This window comes from Hydractinia symbiolongicarpus, chromosome 7 (assembly GCF_029227915.1).
Source record: "Hydractinia symbiolongicarpus strain clone_291-10 chromosome 7, HSymV2.1, whole genome shotgun sequence".
Taxonomy (NCBI): Eukaryota; Metazoa; Cnidaria; class Hydrozoa; order Anthoathecata; family Hydractiniidae; genus Hydractinia; species Hydractinia symbiolongicarpus.
Genome location: NC_079881.1, coordinates 4,709,605 through 4,720,174, shown reverse-complemented (window position 1 = coordinate 4,720,174; position 10,570 = coordinate 4,709,605). Strand labels below are relative to the sequence as shown.

The 10,570-nt window shown below is 32.8% G+C and overlaps 1 protein-coding gene across 1 annotated transcript; it reads right to left on the bottom strand.

The window, feature by feature from the left end:
- Nucleotides 1–183: 183 nt before the first annotated feature.
- LOC130648863 (uncharacterized) lies at nt 184–8,648 on the bottom strand. Its single transcript, XM_057454971.1, has 5 exons — nt 8,249–8,648; nt 3,566–4,822; nt 3,115–3,218; nt 1,660–2,763; nt 184–1,336 (listed from the first exon to the last, which is right to left on the bottom strand). Exons 2-5 carry the CDS (start codon nt 4,783–4,785, stop codon nt 1,110–1,112), a joined length of 2,655 nt encoding a protein of 884 aa, XP_057310954.1. The 5' UTR covers nt 4,786–4,822; nt 8,249–8,648; the 3' UTR covers nt 184–1,109.
- Nucleotides 8,649–10,570: the final 1,922 nt, after the last annotated feature.

Here is a 10,570-nt window from a genome sequence, read left to right as displayed (position 1 = left end):
TTTTTTAATTCATGATTGAAAACTTGATTTTGGAAGTGAAAAATGAATTTTATCTGAAACATTAACCGAACTTGATCAGAAAAATAAAGTTAAATATAAGTGTTATTTTTCTTAGAGTTTTTTTTAAAAAAAGATCATGTAACCATTCTTGGTCACACATACAAACCAAAAAAAACAAGTAAATAATTTACAGATACTCTTCAAATCAAAGCATATATACAATAGAACAAAAATAAAACTCTCTCAAAAATAGATATATCAGAAAACTATATATTTATTTGAAATATATACACGATCCACGAAGAAAGAATAAACACTAGTTTTAAAGACGTGCGGAGGAGAACACCATCTCCACAAAAGAGATTAGCTCTCGAATGTTGACTGCGACAATTAGTACATATGTGACGATTAGCACAGCCAATCAGATTCGTTTATTAACATAACAACTGTCTCGGAAACTAACAGAAGTCTGTCCCAGCAGACAATTTGAAGGAATAAAACAAATTCGAATTAAACATTAACCAATCAAACGTCTTTGTTTCGATAATCCATACAAAACAAATATTCCGCTAAATATTCACAACTATCACAAATCACTCTAAAAATAGTTCTGATATGTTCCCTTTTTTACAAATGTAATTTAGGTGTTACAATGATTGCAATCAAGCTCCAAGTTCAACAGCAAGACAATTCCACCATGTGTAAACAGGCCATTGAAAATTCAATCAATTAAAAATCATCAAAACACGGGATATAAACACAACTATACAAGCGATACAAAGTACAAGCAAAACAGTTGAGGGATCGAGGTAAAATAAGGAACAAGTCAGAACTTTCAAAAAGCCAATAAGTATATGTCAGAAAACGATTTTTAGAATATTATTTAACCCCCCTTAAGAAACTTCCTTTAAATAAATTACCTCTGATTTCGACCTTGCGCTTAACGCTCGTTATCTTTCAACCTCTGGTGTTACATAAAATTGTCGGCATAACGACTTATTTTTGGTTCCATTTGGATTTGTCGGTGTTACAGATTTTGTCGTTGTTCTATTGACTTTGTCATATGTGATTTTCGCCACACTGTTTAATTTTGTTGATCAGACTCGCCATCAGTCAGTATTAGGTTGGTCTCTTTTCATTGGGGCGTTTCCACCACGCCTTGCTACCAACTCGAGGTGATTCGCCGTATCTAGGAGATATTTAGCTGCTCGCCGATAACTGTCGATCATAAGATGCAGTGAGAATAGTTCACCGGATGTACCAGGCGAAAAATGCATGGAGGATAGTATGTCTGGAGAATATGAAGCTGGAAGTTCTGGTTTCGGCCGCATCGGATCTAAACAAAGTGGACAGATATCTTTGATATTAATACTCGTTTTCTGTCTGTTCATAATAGCTGTGTGCAGCTTTATTCTGGGTTACACGAAAAAATATATAATTTACTGACAGCGGACCCTTGAATCTTTCTTACAATTACAGCCGTAATTCGGCTTGTACGCAAAATAGCTGCCGTAATCCTGTCGTGATAGGAATGAACGAAGTATAGTGATGTAGAAACTATGTGCGACAACCGTATATCGGCGTATTGCATGGGTAAATAACTATTTTTTATGTTTATAAAATAAGATATAATTGAACTATGCATAAGTGATGTCTTACCTGATGCGAACATCCTATGATTGAGCAGCTGTTCTTGGTTAAAGAGAAAGTCCTGATTAACTGACATTAAACTTGCTGGTTTGTATTCAACTGTTTTCATATCAAGTTCCTCGTCATGACTGGTTTTGTTATTGTCTTGTTGCATCAATTGAAAATGCGTATTGAATGCATTTTGTTCAATAGTAGCTGAAGAGTTTAAATTTCTTTCCGTCTCCTTTTCACCATGGTTTAATAATTCCTGCGGCATGTTTCGCTTTGGTTCCAGTGGTTCGCAGAAAGTCGCAATGCTCTCAAGTTTCCTCTTTTCTACAATCACGCTTTCTTCTTGTTTTACGATCACGTGTTTCTCCTCCTTAACTTTTCTTTCCTTTTTGTTATTTTCGTCATACTGTTTCATTCTTCTCTTTCGTCCTCGTATTCTGTTTACTGACATCGCGGGTAACACATCAGAAGCAACGCAACCCACTTGTAGAATAGCGTTCGTGTAGTTTTCCAGGTGTAAATCAGGATGCACGAGTTTGCTTATCTTCCCAGGGGGTATCTTTCGAACTGCACTGGTTATGGAAACGTTTTTAATCGTGGATATAGTATCAACCACCATACCCCCTGTTTCTTTCGAATAATCGACTAACTGAACACCGCGACGAAAATAACCGAGCATTTCTTTCGCTTTGTACTTCTTGTTATCCACAACAATAATGGCGCTGTCACTAGGTGCATATTTTTCGACCGGGTGTTTTTCTAAGTATTCTCGCAACTTTAACTGTACTAAGTCATCTAGAATTAGAAATGGTTCATGAGGTGCAGTGCGAGTCCATAGTGCTTCGAAAGCCCTTGAATACTTAACGTTGAAGCCCACAGTGTCTATATTTTTCTCCGCTGGTGAGTTAGTATTAGACGACTCTGATTCATTATTGTCGTTATTGTTAGTGTCGTTGTTGTTAGCGTCGTTGTTTATGGAAATCGGGTAGAGTGTTTTGTCGGGTTCATCTTTATCGAAGAACTTTGGATCGAATTGTGGGATTTTTTGAAGCTTTGTACTGAAATAATACAGCACTTCGAATACTTCTCGAATTACAACAGCGCGTCTATATTCCGACCAACCTAAACGAATAACATACAATTACAACTAAGAAGGTGAAATAGATTTTTTGTTAGATGTTGGGCAGTACAAATTTCAGGGAAAATTTACATTGAATCGTAAGTCAAAGAATCATATTGTGAGAGTAAAAGATAATATTTGAAAATTCGCACGCATAAATTGTTAAAAAAAATTCAATTTTCATGAATTGTCAACAAATTTCAAAAAGGAGAAAAACTTTTGTTTCTTATATTTTTCGTGATGTTTTAGCGGATATGATATGTATTTATTCTCGCGCATGACGACTTAATTAATCTTTCTGCAATTTCTGCCAAAATTCGCTGTGTGGTAGGTATCCATATCACAGCACATACCTGTCGGCACAATTCCATGCCACGTTGCAGCAACGTAATCAGAAGCTGTCGGTAAATAGATGTTTATAGCAACCGAAGAGACTGGATAAATTCTCTCAAGATAACTATAAAAAAAAAGGATTTTCATGCTAAACAGACGGATACAGCAAAAGAAAAATGAGATTACTTTAATTTGGATGCACAATTGCATCTTTCATTCTATTCATCTATTACACTACACTATTCATGTAATAATTCGGCTTTAACAGTAGAAAGGGATAACGAAACCGAAAAATGCGTTTTAAATAATTTTCGAATCAGGTCATATATACATACATACGCGGGTGTATACACCAATAAGAACAAGATATTCCATGTATTTTTTTTGTTTTTAATATGCTGATTTTTGTCCTATAGTCCCATAATTTTTTGCTAGATTAAAGCAGAATGAAAAAAAAGGTTTCTTTCATACCTATCTAGTTCGTCAACGTAACTTCTCATGTGACGATGCATGATATCCATCTCATTTCCAACAGCTTCGAGTTTCTGCTTGACTACGTTATAACAATGTCTCGTTATTTCTTTGATGTTGTACTGCAGATCCGAATTTTCAACTCTTGTTAGTCGAAAGACATCTTGCAGTGGTCCTCTATCGCCACTCCAAAAACCACGGGTAGCCATTTTTAACAGTGTATGTTCGTGTAGTGTACATAGAGCACTAGCAGGGGTGTTTTCTTTGGGGGGAGAAGCACTGGGATTAAAAGGTGGGCCACCGTGAGCTCTCTTAGAGTCAACACTACTACTTACAGAGTTTTTCATTTTTCGCTTTCGGATTTGTTTTTTCTGCGGCGAGATAAGCATTATTTCTCTTGACTTTTTATCTTCTTCCTTTACTTTAACAAGGCCTTCGGATAAAAATGTTTTCGCATCATGAAACTTAATGGCAGACATTTGCTTGCGCTTTTCCTCCTGTTCCTGAGTTGACAAAATTTTTTGACTTTCTTGAACGAGTGTTTCAAACAATGAGCTCGCCTTGTTTGGTATTGGGTTAATACGAAACAACATTGGTGGCTGCTCAGGAATACTATTTCCAGAAGTAATAGTTGACTGTCTTTGCATGTTTCTTTCCTGGTTTTCTGAGTCAACATTTTCATTTCCTCTTGGTGAAACAACATCAAAGGCTGACTTGTTTGGTTCAGATGATAAATTCTGAAGTAAATCACTCGATGGTGAATTAATTCGGGACAAATTAGGTGGCTCTGTCTGCATGTAGAATGGAGATTTTGAAGATGCTGGAGAGCCAGACCTAGTCGACTTTATACAGGACGCAACGAGTTCTTTCATTGAAGATGTTTGCATCGGGTAACTTGGAACCATGTCTAGATGCTCACTTCGATAGTGTTTACTATATGCAGGCGAGGTAGGCATAAACATTTCATGTCTGCTACTTCTTGGTACGCCACCCTGCAGGTGCATAGGATTGAAATTTGTATTATTTAAAAACGATGAAATATAACTTGATTTACTAATCGGAGCTGGTGGCATTGATATAGTGTGAGATGCGCTTCTAACTTGCGAGAAACTGCTTGTTGTACTCAGGTGTGCATCGTTTGATTTTTCATGTAACTTTTCTGCAGTTGTTGCTAGGCAATCTAAGGCATCCATATTTGTCTTGGATACTTTGCTATCCATAAAAATCGAACTTGCTAATTGTTATACTTCAACAGATCTATAAAAATAGAATATATATACATAGTTTTTAAATCATCACAATGAAAGTGGCAACAGTAATCGTCACACTATTTGTTTCACTTTCCCATAACTAAACTAAATAAAAAAGTATTGAATTTCGTTCTTGTAAAAATAAAATGTATGCATAACAGAGAAAACATTTTAAAAACAAATATATGAGCTTGCCAAAAAAAAACACATTGTTATTTGGTGAGCAAAGACTTGTTCTCGCTGTATTCTTAAATTTTAATCATAGCTTGTGTTCATGAAAGGTATTTACATAAAAAAACATAGCAAACAAAATTAATTACAAGGAAGTTCTGCAACAGTCCATGAAAAAAGTGTGCATATTGTGTTTTGTTGACTTGTAAGTGATTCTAAGTAATTTCTTAGAAATAAAACACTGTTATAATTACACCACTTATGACGCATTTAAAAACAAGTTTTTAATGACAATATTTATTGCTGATTGCACGTTTTTTTCTTATTATACAAGGATTAACTTGGAATACGCAGTGTATTAGACTGCAAAGTTTTGTTGTTAGAAAATTACAAATATTTCTAATATCATGGTGTGAATAGTACTCATCCATAAAAAGGTGAAACAGAGCTAAATATATATCTTCTATATATAAATATAATAAACTAGTTTTTACCACAAAAAATTATTATGGTAACATAAAATCAGAAAACACATTATTAATAATTTGTAAACAAATTATATAAAACAATCTTTCAAAAACTTAACCCTCTAAATAGTCCAACCATGTATTTTAGAAATGAGAAATGAATTTTTACATGTGTTTATTATCATAGCAAGTAAAATACTCTGTGAAGGTTATATATAAGACAAACATTTACAAAACAAAAAAAAATACAGATGTTCTTTAAAGAAAGTGTAAATTTCAAGATGTTTTATAGCCTCACACACAATACACCTTAAAAAAACTTTAGCACAGCATACTATTCTTGTTCTTAAAATACAGAACAATGTATATACTGTTTATATCTAACATTTTAGTTAAAGTATATTATATTAGCATTATTAAGCGAAAAATAATACCAAATTAAGTAGTAAAGTGTATGTTTCATGAGAATAAATTATAAGCATATTCAGCTGCATATAATTGAGGCAACCAAATAAAAAAAGTTTTAAGAATCAGAATCCTTTATTTTCCTTTCTGTAATTCGTATATTTTTTATGCTTCCGTCAACTCTTTGTAAACAAAGTTGTAAGAAGTATCTGACATTTTTTAATGTGAAATGTTTATAGATGTAAAAGAAAAACAATAAGATGATCAATTAATTCTTTGTAGTAAGTACAACCTTCTTATTACAACAGTCTTACGCAATTACAATAGAACTTAATGTACTTTTTTCAGGTATTAATTGCATCAGTAAAATCTAATATCACTTACGACTGAAAGTGTGGCACAATTGAATGAATGAACAAAATTCTCATACAAAGACTAATTGAAGTATTAAAAGCTGCACACCTAGACATCTTAGAAACAGTTTTAGCTATGCAGTGTGCTGCATGGCCTAGCCTTATCTACCCACTATATAACTAGATCATTCCACAGTATACAGAATATTTAAACTTAGTAAAAGATCTAGATACAGGCAATGACATAATAGTTGAGAAAAGCACCGCATTTGATGTTGATGTTTTATTTATTTCCAACTTTGGAAGTGGTAAAAAACAAAAACAAACTTGACATTATTAAGTCGTTTTTATACTCGTTACTATGGAAAAGCAGGTTATAATTTTTCCCTTTAAGTAAATCCAAGCATAATATTCTTAAAAATGTTCTTATAAAAAGCATGTACTGTATTGCATAGCAAAAAATATATAATAATAGATAGAATATAAAAATGTATATATATATATAATTTATATAATTTTATTGATGATATTGTGCTCTAAAAATTCAACAGATGTAAACAGATAGGATCGTTATTGATCCAAAATTTATATTGTTAGAAAAAACAAAAAGGCTGCCAGGATTAATAATTTTAATCTATGATTTTTGTTATTAATTTTCAGAACCTGATTTCTGATCTCAATCTCTTTCCAAAAATATATAATTAAAAAGCAATTAAAACCACACCATTTATAATGTCAGAAAATGTAGTTAAGTTTAGCATTACTAAACCAAGATCTATGATATTAAAATATAAACAAGAAAAAAGGCAAATGTTTTATTATTGTTTCTATTAGCTAATTTCAAGTAAATTGAGTATTCATGAATGAAGAAGTACAAACGTCACTTGCAGCACAAAAATATCTAACAATTATCTTATAATATAACCAAAGGAAGCAAATTGTTTGCAGTAAACAGTGTTTCGAGTTTACAAAATATTAATTAGCTATATATATATGACACAATTTGGGCTCAACATGTCATTTTGGCATCCACTCTATATAAATGTTTGATAAAGTCTATTCTTACATATTCACAGTTAGGGAAAAAATATAAACAACGAACCAACTTAATGAAAGTCTTTTTTTAAAAAAGAATCACAAAATCAGTGCCTTTTAAAAGGAGAGGAATTTATTTTGTTTAAAAAAATACTTCCTTCTAGAACTTGTGTTTCTGTAAAATAAGTTTTAGTCCTTCATATCCATAGACCTTTTTGAATTTTACATTTTTCACGGCAAGCCCTTTTGGATTTAACAATTGCGTAGCACGCAAAAAGATGCAGATGCTAGGTGAAGTGAGGTCCTTCTCAGTCTGTTTCAGAAGTTATTTATCTACACTCGATAATAGTTTAAAGTCTCAACAATGTTTCTGTAGAAAGAAATGGGCCGCATCTTTCACTCTAAGCCAGAAGGGCTTACCATGAAAAATGTAAACTTTCAAAAAGGTCTATCGAACTGTGCTTTTGACTTGAATATTTTTGTATATCAAATACTAATATTTTCAACTTTCTAAAAAATTTGGCCTTGGCAAAATTTTGGCAAGTCAAAAATTGATAACCTATTTTCTTTTAGGTAGCTAGTTTTAGGTAGGTAGCTAGCTAGCTAGCTACCTTCCTATCTAGCTAGCTATACACTAAATGTATAGCTAGCTAGATCCTTGTACATTTTGAGATGGTATACCCTAATGACAGTGTGACAGTTTAAAGTCAGTGTATCCAAACAGACGAGGCTGCAGAAATTTGTAGCACAAAAATTTAAAAATGTCAGAGTTTTCTTTTTAGCCCTATATGATAGTTTGTTTATATCTTTTAAAAAAGAAAACTGATTTTAATAAAAATAGCTTTGTAGGAATAATTATAACAAACTCGTTGAGGAAATATAGCTTATTTAATGATTGTGAAATACAGCTACATATAATGGCGTGCGTGGCTACACAAACAAAATACACGTAACAACACCAACAAACAAAATATTTCTATATTCAAACAATTTTTTACTTACTTTTTTGTTTGACTTTAATTTTTTACAGTGTTTTTTTGCTACTTTTGGGTTATCCAATAGATCGATATTAATTTAATAACGCTGCTACTTTCATATCTTAGTCATCGTCGTCTGTTGTTTATCTTTACGTAAACTAGGAGTATTGATTCAGAAATGTAAAGCTTAATGCTGAAAGTGTGATTATTTATAACGTGCTCATTTAATAACACGATTTTATTAAAATGGACTATCTTCCTATGCTTTTAGCGTAAATTCTCACTGGTTTGGTTTTGAGGTTCGTGTGAACACAAAGATAAACTCTTGTTTTATTAAATTCCTTGTCACGTGATGGAAAGCTTAAATTAAACCACTTGGGTCTTTTAAAACCTGGTTTCTCTGTATTGAAGTTAGTATTTATTCTTTCCTTGCAAGTTAAGCTATAAGATGATGCTATTTTTCTTGAATTACATCATTAGGTATGACCTTTTAAAATTAAGTTATTTTAGGTAACTGAAAGGTTGTCAACTTGTCGCTAATTAGGGGTTGAAAATTTGCTAATAAAAACCAGGATTTTCTTTTAGTGGTTGCTTGAATGTCTCATTTGCATTATGGCTGTCACTCAAAAACAAAGTGTCCGCACTTTGTGTTGTGCGCACGTTTGTGTTGGATTCCTTCCTTTCCTACGTGTTTCTGCGTTTCTCTTTCTTTTTGACTTTTTGGTAACATCTAATAAAAATAGTATCTATGAAACTTATTACTAGTTTCTTTTACGAGTTAGTGTTTTAATCTTCTAGTGCCATTACTGAATTTAGTTAGTCAAGTGATTTCAGATGTTTTTCTCTTGTAAATTTGTGCATGTTTCTACCCACCAGCTTTTAGCTAGCTACACATTTTTTATGTTTAAGTTGCCTTCCAAAAAAATTAAAAAGGTTTTACTAGTTTACTAAAAATTTTAATTAGCCATACATAAATTTTTCCCATGCTTTCCAAATCAAATAATATCTTTTTGAATGTTTAGCTACATTTTCCGCGATTAACCCTTCCAGCTCGCTTAGGTAAAGCTAGCCGTACCTAACAGCCGTACCTAAGCCGTACCTTAGCCGTACGTAACTACACTTTTCTTTTTAAGGTGAGGTAATGTATTTTAATGGAAAAAACTGAGCTAATCGTAGTGGTAAATTTGTTGTGTCACTGAATTTCTGTTTCTCAATCGCCAATGAACCCGCAAAATACGAAAAATGTTAACGAAACATCTTGCTCTTATAGAAACCAAACGGGGGAGAGCGCGGGAAGGTGATTCCCAAATCGACAAATTAAGTACGGCGGGCAATAAAAAGGTGGTTAGTACGAGCGGTGAACTTCAATGCGACTTATCAAGTAAAGTAAAATAAAGGGGATAGGTAAGGAAAAGAGAGGAAAAATATGAAAATTATAAGACAACATATATTTTACGGTTGGGTCCTATCATATAAGAAACAACTTTAAAGGCTAAAATATGTACAATAAAAACGAAATTATGTTAGGTACGGCTAGCTAAAATAAGGTACGGCTGGAAAATATTAAGGTACGGCTGGGTCCTATCGTATAAGAAACATCTTCAAATGCTACAAATGTTCCAAAAAAACGAAATTAGGTTAGGTACGGCTAGCTAAAATAAGGTACGGCTGGAAAATATTAAGGTACGGCTAGGTCCTATCGTATAAAGAAACAGCTTCAAATGCTAAAATATGTACAATAAAAACGAAATTAAGTTAGGTACGGCTAGCTAAAATAAGGTACGGCTGGAAAATATTAAGGTACGGCTAGGTCCTATCGTATAAGAAACATCTTCAAATGCTACAAATGTTCCATAAAAACGAAATTAGGTTAGGTACGGCTACCATTGATCAAAATTAAAGTACGGCTGCACATCTATTTAAAGTAAAATAAATTGTATAGCTGAAAATATAAAAAATATTACCTAAGAAACAAAATACGAACACGATAATATATAATTATATTTTAATAAATATCACTATCAGTGTCAGATTGATTGCTTACATTCTCTAACGTTTCCATTTCTAGAACCAAATCTGTAACAGATCTATCCGATCTTGATGCAATATATCGAAACGCTAACAACTGTAAAAGAAAGATGTCGATAAAATCAAAGGTCGTAAAGAGTGATTTAGAGGTAGCTGGGATAGATACAGGCCAGTTCTGTTTAAAGTCAGTCAGTGTGACTCTTAACCCAATTGCCAAACAATTCAAAATCGTTTTTATTGAACGTTTTTAGCATTTGAAGTTGTTTCTTATATGATAGGTCCCAGCCGTACCTTAATATTGTCCAGCCGTACCTTATTT